We start from the raw sequence: 20,954 nt of genomic DNA, 5'->3' as shown, positions 1-20,954 counted from the left end.
CACACTACAAAAAACTTTGGGGTTTTTCTCCTGTTAATCAGTCGCGTGTCAATTTAACTCTTAGTCCAGCTGGAAGAACATGAAGGGTAGAGGAAGAATTTTTCCTTCCCTTCAGAAGGAAAGAAAATCTGTTGGGTAAATAATATTATTTACACAGAACGTTGGCAGACATTGAGATGACATACGATTGCTAAAATTAGGGAGATATTGTCCTATAACCAAAAGGAGGGAAAGAAAATTATTTCTGTTAAGACGCCAGGGGTCCCCACTCTGGGGAGGGAAACAGGCACCTCCAGAGGGGTGAGTCCCCCTCTCCTCAGAATGGTCACCCTGGCTCCAGGCCCAAGAGACCCTGGGACAGAAGGATGGGCCCCCAGAGGACTGGATCCCTGGCAGGCCCGTGGCAAGACCCCTTGTACCTTCACGACGTCTTCATCCGCAGACCTGCACTCCACAGCCTCCAACACATCCACCACGGAGCCGTCCTCCTGAATGCCCACGACCTTGACGGGAACCGAGACAGCCTTCCCGGTGAGGACGGCCGTGTTCAGCACCTCCGTGTCCTGCACAGGAGAGGAGAGGATGCAGGTCACACACAGGGAAGCCCACGAGCAGGCAGGGGCCTGCCAGCCAGATGAATTCCACTTTAGCTCACGCCCTGCCACTAAAACTCCGTCTGTGAAGACCAACTCCCCAGGCCTCAAAACACGGAAATTCCGGAGTCAGGAGCATTCCCTCCCAGACCGACCCTAGGAAGCCTGACCGCTAGACCTCCTTCTCCACCCCCAGGGGCAGGGGCCTTGTCATGTCCCTCTAGGACCCTTCCCACCACCCCCGCACCCCACAGCCTGCAGCAGGGCTCACACGCCGGCCAGGGTGCCTTCCAACATTCGCCAAATCTCGACTCAAGGCTCCCTTGGTAAGTGACTGCCTACGCTCAGAGCTTATTAACACAGTGAACATGACCGCGTGTCGCTTCCAATGAGAAAGACACATAACGGGGCACCTGGGTGGCTTGGTCGGATACGCTTCCAATTCCGGATTTCAGCTCAGGTCATGATCTCAAGGTCATGGATTGAGCCCTACATGGGTTCCACACTCAGCACAGAGTCGGCTTGTCCCTTTCCTCCACTCCCTGCACCCAACCTCCACCCCCGCTCACTTGCTCTCTCAAATAAATAAATAAATAAATAGTTTTTAAAAGAAGAGGACGAACAACAGCACAGGTAAACAGAAGAGAACTAGTCCTACAATGTCCACCTCTGCCCTCCGGAGCCCACGGCCACCACCCTTCCTCTCCCCCAGGCCCAGCAGTCTGTGAGCGCCGGCTTCATGATCTTTTCTCACTTCCTCTGCTGATTTCCGGGGTCCTGTCGGGTCCACTTTTGCGATTTATGTCCTGCTTCTCACCTTCTTGCCATGTCCATGACCACCCCCCACAGAGACTGTCTTCATGGGGACAGCCACAACGGCCCCCAAACCATCTCCCATGTCCACGATCCCCACGACAGTTGAAGAGGATCTTTTTTATCTCGACAGGATTCAGATAATTTCTCCCCTAGATTGAAACTCTTTGGAAGTGTGCTCTCTTTGTTCTTAAGGTAGAGTCCACACTCCCCTGCAGAGGTGATCTGACCCACACTCCCGCTCTTGCGCCCTTCTCACCGTCCCTCACCATGGGGAGCCTCACGGACTTCTCTTCTCTCCCACCACAGGGCACTCTAAGCATGCCTCCCACTCTTCCCCACGCAGAGCCCTCCACCACACCAGCCTCTGCTCCCGCCGCCCTCCTATCTCAGCCTCCGGGCCCACTTCCTTCAGAGGAATGGGGCTTTTCTGCCCTCCATGGTGTGAATGAGCACCGTCTAGTCTGCCCTGCATGGGAAGAACCACTAATGCTCCCCTTATGTTTCTGTCATGTTCACGTTTCCATCTCTAACGACTCATTAGACTGTAAACTCCCCAAGGGTCTCAGCCACCTTTGCTCTGACCTGCCTTGCCTCTGCAGAAGCAGGGACGGGATCTGGTGTGTGAGAAGCAGTGCAGAAGAGAGGTCACAGGCACGGGTTCTGGAACTGGACTACCTGGGTCTGAAACTGGCTCAACCTCTGTTTCAGTGACTCCATGAGGTCAGGGCTGCTTTTCTGCAGTTCTCTTGGCCAGTCCCTCAAGGGAGCAAGATGGTGCCCATCACACCAGCTGCATCTGCCCCTTTTCATCAGGAAGTCCAAAGCTTGTCATATGGCCAGGCACCTGCAGAAAAGCCTGGGAGAGCAGGTGTCTGTAGGCAGGACGTAGGGGTGTGTAAATGTCTTTTTAGCATCCATCACCAGGTCCACCACAAGTTACTTACTTCTCCCTGCGCCTGAGTTCCCTGTTCTGGAATATGGGGACGTAATAAAACTACGTGCTGACCTCATGAAGACCTCACGTGGTGACCTCATGAAGATTTAATGAAACTATCTGTGTACAAAGCTTAGAACAGTCCATCACCAGGTCCACCACAAGTTACTTACTTCTCCCTGTGCCTGAGTACCCTGATCTGGAATATGGGGACATAATAAAACTACGTGCTGTGTGGTGACCTCATGAAGATTTAATGAAACTATCTGTGTACAAAGCTTAGAACAGAATTCCCATATAATGAGGAAGAAGAGCTCAGTAAATATGGGTATTGCCATAGATACTATGAGAGATTGGCTCTAAGAGTGATTAAAGAACTACTAGGTAGGTTCACAAAGGGAATCTGGAAGTTGCTCCTTCCATTCTTGTCCAAAGAGAAAGCCAATTGGAGAAGCCGGTGGGAAACTGGGTGATGGGGCTCAGCAGTGAGATCCCCCAAACATTTGACAGTGAGCTCCACCAGAATCAACCCAATGGACAATTATTCCAAGTGCTCTTTTCATTCTTGGAGCACCTAATCTCAGCTCAAGCATTAAGTGGGTCCCACATTTGATTTTCTAAACCAGTCCCTCATTATCCACCTTAAGCCTGAAGATGGGTAAGAGATGGAGTCAATGAGTGATAATGATGATGATGATAGGCAGTATTCTAAGTACTTCACATGTAATTAATTGCTCACTCAATTTACTCAACAACCCTTCCAAGATAATTCCTAGTATTACTCCCAATTTATAGATTTATTATTCATTGATATGTAAACCTGAAAAATAATAGCTGCTTGTCAATAAAAAAATCAACTTTGTAATGAACAGTTGTAAACAATGCCAACCCAATCTAAGTAAGATGAAAAAATAAGTTGAGATTTTTTTACATATGTCCTCTCCTCTGTATGGAGTCTCAAGGAGTTGAGTCCAAAAGCATGTAATTCTAGTCCATGTTCCTAAGTATCCCATTCCCACCAGGGACATGAACTATATGTACCTTTATATTTAAGGGATACAGCAAGGACAGGAAGCAGGAAGCACTGCAGAAGTTGAGATGAGAACTCACCAAAGGTTGGATAGTGATGTGGGTCTGGGTGTGATTACAGCGTGTACAAAGAACAGAGACTACATCATGATTCCAGAACAAATGACTAAATTTTATTCATAATGCAACTGAAGAAATCAATATGTGTGTTTGCTGTGTGTGTAATGGGCAGGCATTAATTCTGCCTGATAAGCATTCATGGATGCTGAATGTCCATCCAACCTTCTGTTTGTAATGATGACATTTTATTTTCCTTTGGGTATATTCCTACTTTGTTACCAATTAATGTGGCTTGGATGGTGCTGATCTGAGACTACCAAGTCAGGCTTCACAGATGAGCACATGACCCAAATGTGGCCCAATGACATATGCCAGTATCATGTCTTGGCAGACTGATTCAAGTGAAATGCAAACAAAGGAAATCAAAGACAAGAGTAGGAGAAGACAGATTCTTGGGAAAGATTTCTGAGTTTCTGAAACCAGCTATGTCTCTGTCTGCTATCTTTGGAAATTTTGATATATAAAATAAACTGTTTTACTTAAGCCAATTTTAATTGTAAGCCAACTCACAACTGAAAGTCTTCACAAATACACGTGTAAATAGGCAACATGCTATGCTCTAAAATGAACAGCAATCTTTACCATGTAGAAGATCACAGCCTTTAAGGAAGACACCGCAATAATTTTATCAATCTGGGTTTCAAGGGAGGTGACTTTATTTCTCATAACAACCAATCACAACTCATCCAAGCTTGTGATTTTATCTCAAATACCCCTGCAGCCATGTTTCCTCCTTTAGTTTTTGACTACATGGCTAGATTTTTGCAACCATGTTTTCCAGTGTCCATCAACGGCCTTCCCCCCAATCCCAAAGGCAATCCTACCTGCCTCTGACACAATGAGAAAGCAATTTATCTTGTTAAATATTACATTTATATCATCCCCTGGTGCCACAGACTGCTAGAAATTCACCATCTATCAAAATACAAGTCTTTTATTCTGATCCTATTTGTGCAAGCTCTAGGTTTTATCTCTTGAAAGCGTATTTATGCTCCTTCATGAAGATGAGTTTCCATTAATGTTGCACACTAGAGCAGCATCAGTGAAAATGGCAGAGTAAGTAAATTTGAAAATTCTCTCCATAAAAGCAATGAGAAAACTGGGGGAAAAAAAACCTCAAAATCTTTTTTTTTTTTTTTTAAGAACTCTGGAAAGAAAACAAAGGCTTATGCAACCAGGAGAGCATTTATTCAAGAAAAATGGCTGAATCTTGGTTAAAAAAGGAGAACTTTGTGACGTTTTAACTTGATTTATTCCCATCCCCTACTTTTCAGCTCTACAGTAGCTTTAAAAAAATATAGTCCACATTCACAGTCAAAACCACTGGATTTGCAGTACAAAAGCCACTGGAGAGAGCAGATCAGGGCTGGAGACCTTTCAGACTCTAATTCCCAAAGAATTGTCATTATTTGACTTGTCTGATAGGCCCCTGGAAGATCCCACTTGCAAGGCTGTCAGTATTTGACTTGAGTCTGAGTTTACCAGTGTGAAAAGCTTTTTCCCCAGAGGTATTTGTTAAAAGCAATTATAGACCATTGTTTAACTTCATAGATGCTGCGGGTGGTGAATAAAGTTTGGTGCAAAAAAATGGACCAACCCAAAACCTTAAAAGGAAAAGATGATGATTGAGATGTGCAGAGGTGTTTTAAAAAGCTAATACCTGGGGATTCTACAAGACCATGCTTAACTTAGAGTGGTGTGCATGCCCAGGACTGTGTCCATACTCAAAAAAGACCTGAGAAGGCTCTAAGTTCTCACCTTTTGATGATTTTGAGGTTCTATGAAATCAGGAAGTGAAAGCTGAGGTGGAGCTGTCAAATGCCTGGCTAGTATTGAAACTATGTCCCAACACACACAAAGAGGCTCTTGGTAAACACTGGGACACTTACTGATTTCAAGTGTCTAGGAAAATCTCTGCCCACAAATTGGCTGACTACCACATGGGCCAAACAAAGACTTCAGCAACCACACACAACAAAGAATAGAGACTTAACAGAGTTGTTCATGAAAGTCACTAATCAAACTACTATAAGAAACAACAGTAAACATAAACCCAGGGAAAAAGAGTTTACCTAATTGCAGAGTTGCTACATTATCTTATTTAAATTTTTCACTTTTCAACAACAACAACAACAACAAAATTAGGAAACATGCAAACAAACAAAAAAGTATGGCCCAGTCACAGGACAAAAAGCAATCTAGAAGAACTGTCCTTGAGGAAGCCCAGATGTTGGACTTACTAGACAAAGATGCAAATGTTTTAAATCTATCGTGAATAATTCAAAGAACTAAAAAAAAAAAAAAAAAATTTAAAGAACCAAAGGAAAGTATGAAAAACGTGCCTCACCAATGAGTGAATGCCAATAAAGAAATACAAATTATGAATACTTATGAACAAAAGAACCAAATGGAAATCCTGGAGTTGAAAAGCACAAAAATGCAAATGGAAAATTCACTAGTGTGTTCTCCCATAGGAACAGAGTAGAAGTAGAACAGGAAAAGATGGGGCGCCTGGGTGGCTCAGTGGGTTAAAGCCTCTGCCTTCAGCTCAGGTCATGGTCCCAGTGTCCTGGGATCGAGCCCCACATCGGGCTCTCTGCTCAGCAGGGAACCTGCCTCCTCCTCTCTCTCTCTCTCTGCCTGCCTCTCTGCCTACTTGTGATCTCTATCTGTCAAATAAATAAATAAAATCTTAAAAAAAAAAACAGGAAAAGAGGACAAATGTGGAAAATCCACAAACATGTGGAAATTAAATAGCCTCCTTTTAAACAATAAACAGTTCAAAGCAGAAATCACAAGGGAAATTAGAAAAATGCCTTGGGATGAGTGAAAACAAAAACATAACATACCAAAACTTATGAGATCCAGAGAAAGTAGTACTTAGAGATAAATGTATGGTTCTGAATCTGCATTGTAAAAAAGAAAAAAAAAATCTCAGACCAATAACCTAGGCTTCCACCTTAAGAAATTAGAAAAAGAAGAGCACACTAAACCCAAAACGAGCAGAAAGAAGAAAGAAATAAAGAACAGAATGGATGAAGATATAAAAGGCACAGGAAAAGGAATAGAGTCTGTGATGTTGTAATGGCGACGGACCAGGAGAGAGGTAACTCTACTTGTGGTCAACATACCATAATGCATAAACTCCTAAAACAGGAACAAAACCTCAAAAGGCATGTACATTTTTCATTTTAATAAGTACAACCGGATTGTTTTCCAATAATGTAGAAGCAGTCTCCCCACATCTATCAGTAACACATGAGACTGTGGTTCCATATTCTTGCCACCATTTTATGGGATCAATCTGTTTAATTTTTGTCAGTATTGAAAGGTTAAAAAAATGGCATTTTGTTGCTACTTTAATATTTCTCTGAGCTCAAAAGTAAGTTGAACATTTGTTTTGTACTTTTATTGTCTATTCACCTCTGCTTTCCTATGAATTGCTTGATTATGTTATTTTTCTAATTATTCTTTCCTTTTTCTATTTGCCTGTTTGTATTTTTTAAACAAGTTTCTTAGAGTTCTTTGTGTATTAGAGCCACTAAAATTGTTTCTCGGAAAAATTCTTTCTCAGTGTTTTGTTGGTTTAGGATAGCATCTGTGACAGAATTGGACAAGTGAAGAATAGAGTGGGAATGAATAGTAGAAGGAAGATAAAACGAGGAAATCAGTGAAATTAAAGCAAAAGTAAGTTATTGTGTAGAGTAGCACCAACAATAACAAATCACTTAAAATAAATTTAACCAAAGTATAAGAATGTACACTGAACACTTTGAAATATCATTGAAAAGAAGAAAGGAAACCTAAATGAATGTAAAAACATCTTGCCTGCATAGATTGAAATAGTTAATCATGTTAAGTTGATAATATTCCTCAAAGTGATTTATGTAGATGATGCAATCACCATGAAACTTCCAGCTGCTTTTTTACAGAAATTGACAAATTGATTTCAAAATCCATATGGAAATGAAGGGACTCCAGTACTCAAAATGATCTTTGGAAAGAACAAAGCTGGAGGACTGACCCTTTTCTGAACATAATTGATTTTCCAGAAATACAGCTTCACATTTTCCATTTCCAGCCACTGATTTTTGGCAAGATTGCCAAGACAATTCAAAGATTTCAAAGAATGGTCTTTTCAACAGAAGATGCTAGAATAACCAAATATCAACATGGGGGGAAAAAAAGCTAGACCCCTACCTCACACCGTGTACAAAAATAAACTAAAAATAGATAAAAAACACAAATGTAAGAGCTATGAAACTCTTAGACTAATACATGAGTGTAAATCTTCATGACTTTTTTCATGGCATGATCCTTATTCTGGGCTCAGGTTGAGAGTAGCCACTGTCACTGTGGCAGAAAAAGGGAGATCATGGGGTTTTGTGTTCTTAGAACTTCTGACTGGACCTGAGCTCATCATTCCACACAAGTTTCATGGCCCATACCTATGTTCAAGTGGACAGTGAAATCCAGCCAAACAAAGTGCTCTAAAAGAGAGCTTGTGGGCATGTCTTGTTTGTTGGTCATCTTTTTTTTTTTTTAAGATTTTATTTATTTATTTATTTACTTATTTGAGAGAAGGAGAGAGAGAGCAAATGCAAACTCACAATGGGTGGAGGGGTAGAGGGGGAGGGAGAGACTCTCCAGCAGACTCCATGCTGAGAGCAGAGCCTGATGCAGGAATCAAACTCATGACCCTGAGATCATGACCTGAGCCCAAACCAAGAGTCAGATGCTTCACTGACTGAGCCACCCAGGCACCCCTATCTGCCATCCTTTTAAATCCTTTGAAAAGATTCTAATTTTACAGGTAAGGAAACGGAAGCATGCCACACTATTATTAACCAATATATGGATCCAATTCATTGTTTGACCTGCCGCGTAATATTTTACACCATGTGCATGTGCTAGTTGCTCCTCACCCTCTCCGTACCCTCCAAGCCCTTCACAACCACCCACCTGCTTTCACCTCCACATTGGCTTCTCCTCACATTTCATATAAATGGAATCGTATCATACATGTCCTTTTGTGTCTGGCTTCTTTCACAAAGCATGAAGTTTTCAAGGCTACTGGTAGCCTGTGTCAGCACTTCATTCCTGTTAACAGCCGAGTAATATTCCATTGTATGCACAGACCCACATGTCATTTATTCCTTCATTAGTTGGTGGACACTGGGTTGTTTCTCTGTCAGCCTAGTTCCAGAGAAAGGATAAAGCAGTGCAAAGCCTCCAGCTGAAGTGTCTTGGATCTGCAGTGTGAGAAGTTTCAAGCTATGAAAATCTAGGAGTTGCATATAACTTTCAGCATACTCGCTTGACTGTATGCTCTCGGGCCAAAGATTAAAATATGTGTAAACACATACTGAGTTCTAGTTAGGTGTGTTTTCCACAACAGTAAGGGTTAGCAATTCCAAAACCACCTTAGGGCATTCGAGGACTGAGCAAACAAGATATGCTGGTAATAATAAAGGCCAATTTTCTCACTGCTAGAGAACTGAATCTGAAATGGAAAAAAGAGGGGCAACCAGGTGGCACGGCCAGTTAGGTGTCTGACTCTTGGTTTTGGCTTGGGTCGTGATTCTGGGGTGGTGAGATGGAGCCCTGCGTGGAGCCCCAGGTCGGACTCCACACTTAGTGCAAAGTCTGCTTGGGATTCTCTCTCTATATCCCCCTCTGCACCTCCCACTCATGCTCTCTCTCTCTTTCTCTAAAAACAAATAAATAAAATTTTTTAATGGAAAAAAGAAAGGGTAAATGTGAATTCTGGTCATGAATTGGAAGTGGGGGTACAGTCATCAACTCACAGGGGACGAGAGTGTATGTGTGTGTGTTTATGGGTGTGCAAATATCAGTATGGATTTAGATCATTCTCCCTCGTTTTCTTTGCTCAGAGGCCTCCGATGCAATTACACCTTAGCAATCAGCACACCTAGACCCAGATTTTAGCTCTAAGTATCTTCCCCAAGAAAGGGAAACAGAGCTCCTTAGAGAAATGGCTGATTCTAGGGCCAAAGGACAGAAAGCACAAGATAATGAGCCCAAAATATATCATAGAGCCAGAAGGGAACAGAGTGTTGGAACAAATGTCAAAAGGACCCAGGAGACTGTTGAAGGAGCTCCCACTGGCCAAGCTGGGACAGTCTTACAGCACTATAAATAACTGTAAGAGCCAATTATAATAATGTAAAATATTTTATGACGTATATGATATCCTATAAGCTTCTGAGTCCATACTGATATAAACAAACAAACAGGGGAGAAAGGAAACATCATCCATAGGGTAGAATTCCAACTAACAAATGAAAAAGCTAATGATGACATTGAAATACCACCATCTGGCAACCACCATTTATTACTGTAACTGCTTCAGGCAGGAGTCAGCATGAACGCTACCAGTAATTAAAAGTACGATCAGAAACAGGATACTCAGATAGGGCCAACCTGTCCCTATGCATGAGATCTACAAACTTCAGAGAGAAAAGCAGGAACTAAATGGCACCAAAATCCAGCATATATCGCGTCATCTACATGATCATCGTTTAGCGGGATAAATAGAAGTCCTGAGAAAAGGACGTAACATCGCTTCTGAAGGGTGTCCCAAAACAGTGCATCTGACAATAAGGAAATACCAAAGTCATATTTGGGGGCAGGTTTTATGAGACAACTACCCTGTGCATTTCAAAGGCTTGAGAGTGGGAATCTGGCAGATTGAGAAATGCCCAGACGGAAGAGGACAGGCAGACATAACAAATGTACAGGTGGTCCCAGACCGGCTCCTCCAACAGAAAAACAGGTATGTTTCTTTTGCTATAATGAGTGCAAGTGGGACGCTCGAAGAAATCTGAGTAAGGTCTGGGGCCGAGGTAATTCTCTGTATCAGTTATTAACCTCCTGATTCTGATTATCTCCCTCAACCTGTGCAACAGTGTCAGAGAAATTCACGGTGAAGCATCCGGAGGTAACAGATCATCACGGTGGGACTCAAACGTTTCCTAAAAACAGCAATAAGGCATGTTCGTGTAGAGAGAGAGGATGTTGCCATCCGGGGAATGTCGCTGAAGGCGTTTGGGAAATGCATTTATTCAGAATCCCGGGAAATTTTTAAATAATATGAAAGACCAAAGCAGTGAATAAGTGCATAAAGATATAGGACATGGCTAGTGCCTAATGACCATTGTTTATGAAAAGGAACTTTCCTTAAACACTTGGGTAAGTGCCGGACACCGTGCTAAGTGACATATGTGCATTATTGGTTAATAATGATGCATATTTATAATAAATGCAGTATTATAGGTGTTGACATCTAAAAGTGAACATCACTGAAGAACAGCTTGCTACATCCTAAGTACTCAATAAAAATTAACCGGTCTTATTAATATCTCACTCCATCCTCAAACATCCCTACTGAAGGATTGTTATTTTCATCCTCATTGTGCAAATGAGGAAACCAGGGCTGGAAAGGGTCCTTCAATTGGCCGCAATCGCACTTGTGCTAAGCAGTCAAGCTGGGATGTGAACAAAAGCACGCAGACACCAAAGCCCGTCATCCCGGCCGCCCTGCTACTTCTCCTCTCAGCTCCTCACCTGCAGAACAAAGCCAACACTCCCATTTTTTGCCTGACTCAAAAGCTGTAAGGATAAAAGACAGAACTGTACAAGCTTTGATTTGAACACCTCGTAAAAAGATATTTTACAAATGCAAAACTTAAGGTTTAGTAGAAACAGCCGAGTAGCCCCAAAGCCGTGTGTTGCTGTTTCTGTCTAGCTTTTTAAAGACGTGTGCATCTTTTTCTCTTTGTCTCTGTCTGTTCAACTTGAGCTCATGCGTTGTTGGTGATGCTCTCTAGTTTACAGTCTGGCCCTCCCATCACCGTGGGACGCTTCAGACCTCGACGCCCCCCCCCCCAGGCTGTGCAGGAGGCAGTGGTCTCTGTCCCCACACAGCCTCCAGGCTCCTGTCTGTCAATGGCTCAGATCCACGCCCTGTGGACCCGCAGGCTTCACAGAGAGGTGTCAGGACTCAGCCACATGTATCCTGCTGTGTGGGCGGTGGACAGAAACATGGCTGTGAGGCCCACCGGGCAACCACCTTCACTGCGTGTGACCCCTAGCCCGGTCCATTATGTGGCCCTAACCACCTCGCTGCTCCTAGTCACGGGTGTGGGCGAGCTTGCCAGGCACCCTGTGTGGCTGCCGGTCCCACGTCCTTCCACACAGCTTTGGTCTCTTCCCTCCACGCAGCCACCCAGGAGACATCTGGACCTCACTTCCACGGGGACACATTGTATCAGCTCCTTCCGAGTGCCATCCTGTTCAAAATAACTTTCTCCATGTTATTTGGGGACTCATAAAGAGCTGAATTTTGAAATCACTTACTGCTTTGTGGCTAATAAATTATTAGAATCCCAAAATAACTATCACGTGGTGGGAACTGGGTTGATTTCAGAGTTATATAATACACAACAGTGGGATTGAAAATCATTGTTTCAGTTGGAGCTGGCGTCCTTGTTTATCTCTGAGTGACGGTTACATCTGTCTTGCAGCTTTAGAAATCAGAAGTCAGGGTTTCTGAGATCAAAACGAGGTCAGAGTTAGAGTCCCATTCAGAAGCTGTCACCCCCGTGTCGGGGACCAGAAGAGGCAGGCTGCTGGGCTTTGTGGACTGTGGTCTAGACCCTCCCACAATGGACGAGCGGCTGGAATGGAACCTTCTAGAAGCCACATGTGGTCCTGGTGTGGGGCTTTCCCAAAGCTCAGGGAAGAGGAAGACAGCGTCACGGACACCATGCAGTCAAGGGACACATGCAGAGCATGGCGCTGTGGCTGCCACCAGCTCGGGCAGGTCCTGTGTTCCCGTCTCCCAGCTCTGGGTGACAATTACATGTGTTTTCTCTGATTTCCTTCCTCCGGTACAACTATAACCTGTACACGGTGCTTCTTTGTTGCCTGGGGGGAAGGAACCCTCCCATCCAGCGTGAGCCAACCTGAAGTTGAACACACCTTCCGGTTGCCAGAGGACCAGCAAGCAGACGACATCAATGAAAAGCTAAACCAGATCTGATGGCACCTTGGAAAGAAACATTCCTGAGGTTAAGCTTAGCACCTCTGAAACCCAAGGCCACAGGTGAAGTCCATTCTAACCTGAACAACCCCCCGTACAGCAACTGTGGACCGGCTGGTGCCCCGTAATGGCACTGCGCAGGAGAGCCCAGGCTGCCGGCTTTGAGCTGATTCTCAGTCCCTCAGGCAGGCTCCTTCCAAGTGAGGATCAATGGAGAAGGAGGGAGGGAGGGAGGACAAGGACAGGAGTAGAGAGGGGATGGGAGGGAGGAAGAACTTCTGGTCCAAAAGAGAAAAAGGCAGACAGACAGACAGACAGACAGAGAATGTACAGTCCTAAAGAGAGGGGGGACAGACAGACAGGGAGATACACAAAGACAGACCAAGCTAGGCAGACCGGGAAGGGGCAGAGGGGAAGAGACAAATGAGGGAGACGGCAGAGAAAGACAGGGAGCTAGGGAGCTGGTGAAATCAAGGCCAACAGTGACTGGCAGGAAGAGAGCAGAGTCAGGAACAGAGAGAACAGGAAGCACTCAGACCTCACGTCCGAGCACAGGGCTTTCTGCTCTGTACAACGGGTGGCTCCGTGTCCACCACGGGGCTCGCCTGTCCCGGTCCAGCCCTGCCTCTTGTAGCCTGGGTCAGAGCATCATCACCACACACCAGGACCCTGGCAAAGCTGCCCTGAATGTGCGCCTGCCAGGGATTCTCAGCAGAGTCACATCCCTGGGCCTCCCTCAGGAACACAGCAGAGCAAAATCATTTGTTCAGCACGTACTTGGGGCGTAAGGGGAAAAAAACAACAAAACCCAGAAGATGCTATGGCATAGTTGTGGTATGTGGGCACTCTTTATACTTCCGTGTTTCATTCATAGAACTCTCATAATACATCTATGAGGAGGAACCCTAGTCATTCCCATTCTACAGATGAGAAAAGAGAGGCACAAAAACTCACCCAAGATTTAATTATTGAATGCTGGACCCAGAACTAAAATGCAGAAAGTCTTAGTCCAGAGCCTGTGCCCATAGCCACCATGCCATTCTGCTTGTTAAGAAGAATATAATATCGGTACTTGAAAATCATAGAACACTGTGCCAGATAGAATGCTAAGCCCTTTCTAGATTCCTTCATTAATCCCCAGAGGGAGGGCCTTTTTTGAGTAGTCTCATTCCTATACTGTTTTTATACATTACTCTAGTTTATGTCCTAGAAATCACCACAATTTGGAAATTACATAGCTTATTTACTTCCTTTTGATCAGCCTCACCCACCAAAAATTAATGCTCGGACTTCTGCTTCCAGTCATGACGCAGAAATGTCCCACCTGCTGTAACTGGAAAAATCAGACAGAATACATGAAACAATTGTTCTCAGACACTACGAAAACCGGTAGAAATAAGGAAACATGAAGGTAAGTCCCCTAGTTACTGTAAGAAGAGTAAATTCAAATAATCTTGTTGAGATCAGACTACAGAAGTCAGGGTTCAGGTCGGGGAAGGCAGCTAGAATTTGGAGGTAGTTTGTCTGAGGGAAAGGAGTGCTGTGTGAGGAATGTATCCTAACTTCTGTGGAGGGGCCTCTGGGGTCTCTGGCTTAGTACTCAGCCGTGTGTGCAAGGCCAAGGAGAGGATCTCCAGAAGCAGTAAGGATGAATGATTCTGGAATGCACACAAGGCTGGACACAGTCTGTTCCCATCAGCCAGACTGGAGAAACGTTGCAAGATGGAGGACGCTGGACAGAATGCTCAGAGGGTCATGCCCGAATAGTGGAGCTAAATTAGCCCCAGTAAAGGCTGCTATGGACCCATCGTGAAGAACCTTAAGGTCCACCTCAAAAGAATCACACTGATCTGCAAGCCAGAACAAAGTCAACACCGATTAGAAGAACACAGCCAAACCTGGTGCTCAACAAGGTAAAATTCACGAAGGACAGGAGCCAATTCACAGGGTAACCAGGAGAAAAACCAAGCACTAGAAACAGACCCAGAAATGCTACCGATGATGGAATTGTGTGTAAAGGGGAAAAAATATGTCTAGACAGGAACTCTTCAGTCTAAAGGACAATGGAATGACTCCTATGAGCTCACCCCAAAGAAATGAGAATGAATGGCCATATAGGGACCCAGAGTCTTTCCTCATACTAGCCAAACACTGGAAATATTCCACACGGCCACTGGTGAATGAAGAAACAAAGCACGGCACGCCCACACAATGTGGTATCATTCAGCGGTGATCCACTGATGACGTGCAAAGATGTGGATGAACCCGAAAGCAGTTATGCTCAGTGAAAGAAGCCGGGGCACATACTGGATGATTCCACTAATGTGAGATTCTACAAACGGCAGAAGGAGAGTGACAACGGCTAGACAAGTAGTTGTCAGAGGTTGGCTGGGGAGAAAGGACTGGCTAAGCAGAGGCAAATAGGAGCTTGTGGGGAGGATGGAAATGTGCTGTATCTTGATTGTGGCGGGGCCGGTTGAAAGAACTCCCCGTACATCTCAACAAAATGCAAAACACGTGAGTTTTATGGAGTCTCGGTTTTACTTCAGTAAACCCAGTGCAAAATAAGACCCATTTCTGCTTGCTCCTTTCTGCACCCCTGCATCTTCCATTCAATAAATACTGGGTCGGAAGAAAAGGAGAGGAGAGGGACGCCATGGAAGGAGGGAGCAGCAGCACAGGAAGGACAGAGGGGTACAGGTAGGTCCCTCACCGATGACAGACAGGTCCAGTACCAAATCCTACTTTGAGAAGAAACTGAAACGTCACATATCTCTAAGGGCGGCAGGGTGGGGGTAGGGGGAGAACACCTACACTTTCCCTACCTGCCCCTGGGCTGCAGATGTCTCCCCCTCCTTCTGATGCTCCTGCCACTGAGAGCAGCTGGAGCATGGTGTGTAGTGAGGGGTACAGGGCTAGGCTCAGGAGCCAGGTGTCCTGGTCCCTGTCCCACCTGTGTCTCTCTGGAAGGTCACTGAAACGCACTCTGATTTGGTTTCCTTGCCTGTCAGAGATGGCCAGCAACGGCACGTCTGTCTCACAAAGAAGTCACAAGGCTTCACTAAGATGATGTGTTGAAGGCACTGGGATCACTGCCCAGCCCATAGTCGGTGCTCAGTAAAGGTCTCTTACCAGATTCACTGCTCCCACATTGGTTTCATGGAAAACCTCCACGCATCCTTCAAGATTCTACTAAAGTCTTCTCTCCAATATGAAAGCTTCCCAGATGACATCTCCAGTCAGAAGTAAAGGCTTCCTCACATGTCCCCACAGGCAAACCTGTCCCAAAACTACACTTTGCTCACTCAAAGTGTTTTAGAATTCCTATCTGAGGAGCAGCTGGAAGAAGGCAGGCAGAAGCAAAGCTCTGTGAAGACCACATCCTCATCCCTACCTTCCCTGCACTACCCAGCCAAGAGGAAAGACTCGAGGTCACGCTGAAGCCTCCCTTCCAATCTTCCCAATAAATTATTCACCATCTTTTCCTTAACATGCCTCTGCGTTAAGGTTATAAAGTGAGCAGTTTACTCTAGTATTATTATTATGACTCAGAGTCGCTGCGGCATTTGTGAATGGTGTCTCAGGATTCAAAGCCACAAGACCACTTGCTGCAAATCTGTTTTGTCTTCCCAGCTTTGTTAGGTCAAATCCAACCACCTCCTTTCTTTGAATCTTTACGCACACCATGGACTTTCTCGGTTTCTGTAGCCACCATAACAAATGGCCACAAAGAGTGGAAATCGATTCTGTCACAGATTTTGTGGTCAGAAATCTGCAGTCAGGGGGCGAGTGGGGCCACACTCCTTCCAGAGGCTCTAGAGGACAATCCTTCCTTCTGCCTTCCAGCTCAGGGGGGAGGGGGGGCACTCCAGGTGCTCCCTTGTCTACAGGCTCTGCCTCTATCATCACAGGGCCTTCTCCTGGGTGTCTGTGTGTCTGAAATCTCCCTCTTTCTTCTCATAAAGATGATAATTACTGGACTTAGGGGCCACAAGAAGTCTAGGATGTTTCCTTCTTAAGATCCTTAACTTAATTACATCTGCAAAGGACCTATTTCCAATCAAGGTCACATTCACAGACACCAAAAGTTAGAACTTGGGACATATCTGGGGGTGGGGGTGGGGCGTGCTATTTAACCCACTAGAGAGCTTATTTTCTAAGATTGTATAATAAGGCACCAAGGACCAGCCCTGACCTATGCCACCAGAAAAAACAAACAAACAAACAACTACAACAACAACAAAAAAAAACCCCTACGGCTCTCACCTATGTTGAGAGAAAAGTTTGGCCTTTCTATCCTTGAACAAACAAATTTCTCACCACTTTGGAGAAACCAGTGAGGTGGATATTTTTCTTTTTTCCCATTTTCATAATAAATTCAAGTTGCCAAATAGGCAGTTGCCTATTGTCTGGATTTCGTTACCTAATAGAGATAGAAATCATCATTTCTGTTCTATACCCTCTGGAAGATCCTAAAGTTTCCATTTTTCTTTCAAAGAACTGATGAACTGAATCAGAGATTGATGAAATGACCAGAACACAAAGCTTGGCCATTTCCCAAATACTGGAGTGGTAATGTCACGGTCTTCAAAAAGTCCCTCTCTCCTCTCCAACGATGCCACGGGCTGGAACACAAGGACTACGAGACAGCACTGAACAACACCCAGGTCGGGCCACACGTGAGTGGAAGGTAACCATACAGTGGGGACGCAGGGGGTCTAGTGGCTGGGCTCGGCCAGCCTCCTCAGAAGAAGGAAGATGAGGATACTTGGGGCTACGGAGTAGCACTTCCCTTCTGGTTCGCTGCTATCAGACATACACTCCTCTCGACCCTTTTTGAAAGGCGGGGAGGTGTCGCAGGTAGGCAGTTCCAATATTGGGTTTGAGCTAATCCTATTACTAGCAAAGAAAAAAATCTATGCCTTCATTTGATGACTTCGGTTAGGAGATGTTTTTGGCACTGGGAAGGCAGGTGAAGCGTGACTGAAGCAAAGAGGGAGTCACTGAACCCAGTCATTTAGATGGTGTCATGTCCCCTGATGCCCGGAGTTAACCTAATTTCTACATTTATATGTCACGGTGGATTTGGAGATTATTTTTGAAGGGTCATCAAAACCCCAAAGTGACTTACTACTTCAGAAAGAGGGACACTGGCCATGCCCAGACTCCTTTAGTCTGACCCCAAATCTGCTCTGATCCTCTCTAGCCCTGGGGAACTTGACCCCTGACTCCCTCAAACTGGGTTCTTCCGGCAGGAGTTGACTCCACCTCCAGCTCCGGAGATGAACCCAGAACCCAGGCCTAGAGCCAATCAGCATCTGGAACCTCTCAGACCCGTGACCGGCTGCAAGGTTGGTGGGTGTTCCCAGGGGATCCAATCCGATGGAGCTTTCTGTAACCTGCAACCCAGAGCCTCCAGGCTGACCCAGACTCAGCGCCAACCCTCACCAGGCGCCTCTGCTTTGGGACTGACTTCCTCATATTGTGCTTAAGAAGCTGGCAGGGCTGGGGCACTTGGATGGCTCAGCCGGTTTAACAGCCGACTCTCGATTTAGGCTCGGGTCTTGATCTCAGGGTTGTGAGATCAAACCCTCTGTTGGGCTCTGCACTGGGAGTGGAGCCTGCTTGATTCTCTCTCTTGCTCTCCCTCTGCCCCACCTCCCCCCCTTCTCTCCATCTCTAAAAAAAAAAAAAGAAGAAGAAGAAGCTGGCAGGGCTGATATCCCCGCTTAGGACTGGCTCGCCCCTGGTCATTTTCAGCGGCTTCTCACAAAAGGACACAACCACATGCTTCCGCCTCTCCTCTGACCCTCACGGAGACTCAGACACACTCTCAGTGAGTCCTGGGCCAAATCCAGCTACTGCCTAATTCAGAGAGGAATTGCCAGGCTCAATTACAGACCAAACTAAGGCTCCTGCACAGCACAGCCCGGGGGTCACCTCCCGGTGTGCACAATGAGCTCCAACCCATCTTCTCTCTCCTCATCGCACCTGCCACTCTCCTCCCTCCCCTGCCAGTAGCTGTGACTTCAGCTCCGTAGCACACCATGCCATCTGCACCTTATGTCAGGAGTCGCTCAACATCCCTAGCTGGGAATCAGGGAAGGGACAACTATCACCATCATGCAGAGGAGGAAAACAGACTCAGAGAGGGAGCCTGGCCTGCCGGCGTCTCAGAGCTGCTCGTGAAATCTTCCCTGGGCAAGAACTTCTGTCTTCTGTCTTTAGGGAGGTATTTTTACTGGGACATTTCTCTATTATTTATTTTAATAAGGATTGATGTCCTTTGTTTTCAGACACCATACCTGCAGTGTGGTACAGGGAGCACTTTGGGGTCATTCTTGACCCAGAATCCTGGATCTTCCACTCACCGCGCGGCCTTGGGTAAATGGCTTGTTTCCTCCAAGACCCAGCTTCCCGGATTTCTGCTGACTTGTTTGTTCTGTCAGTTACCGAGGGAGAAGGGTGCAAACCTCCAACTACAACCATCAAATACAAATTGTATTTAGTTTCCCTTTTGTTTATGTACATTTTTGCTTCTTTTATTGGAAGCTGTTACCGAGCACGTACAGATTTGGGACTGTTATGTTTTCTTGAGGAACTGAGTCCTTTATCATTATAAGTTGTACTTCGTAATCACTGGTAATATTCTTTGACCTATTATTAATGTATCATTCTGATGTTAATATAACCATTCTGTATTTTGTAACGTTTTTCTCTTTCTTTTTTCAGCACTGCAGAGCTATAACTGAAAAAAAACCATAAGATATTTAAAGTGCAAAAGTAACCATTAGATATACATATACATTGTGGTAAATTTCACCCCAATAAGTTAATTACACATTCATGCGTGGGTTGTTTTTTCTTTTGTTGCCAGAAACATGTGAATTCTAATCTCTTAGCAAGTTTCAAATTATGCAATACAGTTTTAACAATTATACTCACCAATCTCTATAGTTCACTTGTTGCCTTATTGTTTGTAGTACAAAAATGAAAGGAAGAGAAAAACAAAAACAGGTAACAATCTGAAAGGTCAAAAAAAGAGGACAGATTGCTAGGAAATACTACACACCTATTAAGGAAAAATGTTTGGGGTCTACATACACATTGACCTCGAGATATATCATGATATTGCAAAGAAATTTTCACAGAACACACATGCATGTCTCCATGCAGCTCGGAGGAAGGGGCGCCGGGACCCAGGGCCAGACTTGGCCCGTGGAGCCCTGTAGTGATACTTTGGGAAGAACTTAGAGAAAGTCACCTGGATTTCAAGAGTCGAACTTGGGAACACCCCCTCCTGTGGTCGGGAGCTCGTTCCCAAGCCACACCCCCCAGCTGTGGGCATGTACAGTTCTCAAAATTGATGTCATAATTGAGACTTCTTTGAATCAATTCACACTTTGTAGGATTTTACTTAGCTGCTTAAATACACATTTTTTTTTCAAGATTTTATGTATTTATTGAGAGAGAGAGAGCGAGCACAAGCTGGGGGGGAGATGTGGAGGGAGAGGGAGAAGCAGACGCCCCCTTGAGCAAGGAGCCCGATGCGGGGCTCAATCCTAGGATTCTGGAATCATGAGCTGAGCCAAAGGCAGACGCTTAACAGAATGAGCTACCCAGGCGCCCCTCCATATTTTTTTAAAAGAAGTTTTCCATAACATAAAGGGGAGGGTCACTCTGATTCACCAGGAATAAAAGGAAGCCTAAAACTAAACACATAGGCAGTCCTGGCTTTGCAAGGCTCCACCCTGAACGGATTTCACTTACCACCATTTAGCTAAATAATACCCGTCTCCCTAACACAGGCTTCAATTTTCAGCCCCCAAGGTATATCGTGTCGTCTGTAAGTGTGTCCTGATAGCCCATAAGTCAGTGCCAGAAGAAAGAGATGCACTTCCTGCTGAGTGACCAGTCGCATCCATGACGCCCCGTCGGTCAGCGGCGGATAATGGTGCCTCTGTTACAGCTCCTACTCAGCAGAGTGTGGATTCACGCTTGCCAGGGATAAAAGCACCTGACAACAGCGGATCATCGACCGAGGGAACCGGTCAGCAGAGCTGAAAGTGCAGCAAAGAAATGAGAAGTAATGATGTTGGGAGCAAAATGAGATTCCATGTGGATGGAGTTGGGCGAGGACCAGTGGCTGAGGGGCTGAGACCCTGTGGGCACCAGAGATCCGGACACCCTCGCTGCCTCAGCGGGGACTGGTCAACACACAGAGGGCAAGTGCTCGTGACGGACCCAGCCAGACAACGGCACATGGGAGGAGACCTTGGAGAAATCTCACCGCATTGCAGGTTGGAAGAAGAAAACGTGGGAACGGACGCCACGTGTACAGTGGGAGCGTCTAGTGAGTTACACGAGAAGGTGCTCCGAGTTCACACAACCGCAGGTG

The 20,954-nt window shown here is 45.4% G+C and overlaps 1 protein-coding gene across 2 annotated transcripts in view; it reads right to left on the bottom strand.

Moving 5' to 3' along the window:
* The window catches only part of TMEM132B (transmembrane protein 132B), a 343,041-nt gene that overhangs the window by 36,318 nt on the left and 285,769 nt on the right, over positions 1–20,954 (bottom strand). For both annotated transcript variants that reach the window (XM_032876500.1, XM_032876501.1), the window contains exon 5: positions 420–563. In XM_032876500.1, the coding sequence (XP_032732391.1) occupies positions 420–563 (144 nt within the window). The remainder of the gene's footprint in view (positions 1–419; positions 564–20,954) is intronic.

This window comes from Lontra canadensis, unplaced genomic scaffold (assembly GCF_010015895.1).
Source record: "Lontra canadensis isolate GAN:19392208 unplaced genomic scaffold, GSC_riverotter_1.0 scaffold58, whole genome shotgun sequence".
Classification (NCBI taxonomy): Eukaryota; Metazoa; Chordata; class Mammalia; order Carnivora; family Mustelidae; genus Lontra; species Lontra canadensis.
This window is presented reverse-complemented; position numbering and strand designations above follow the sequence as displayed.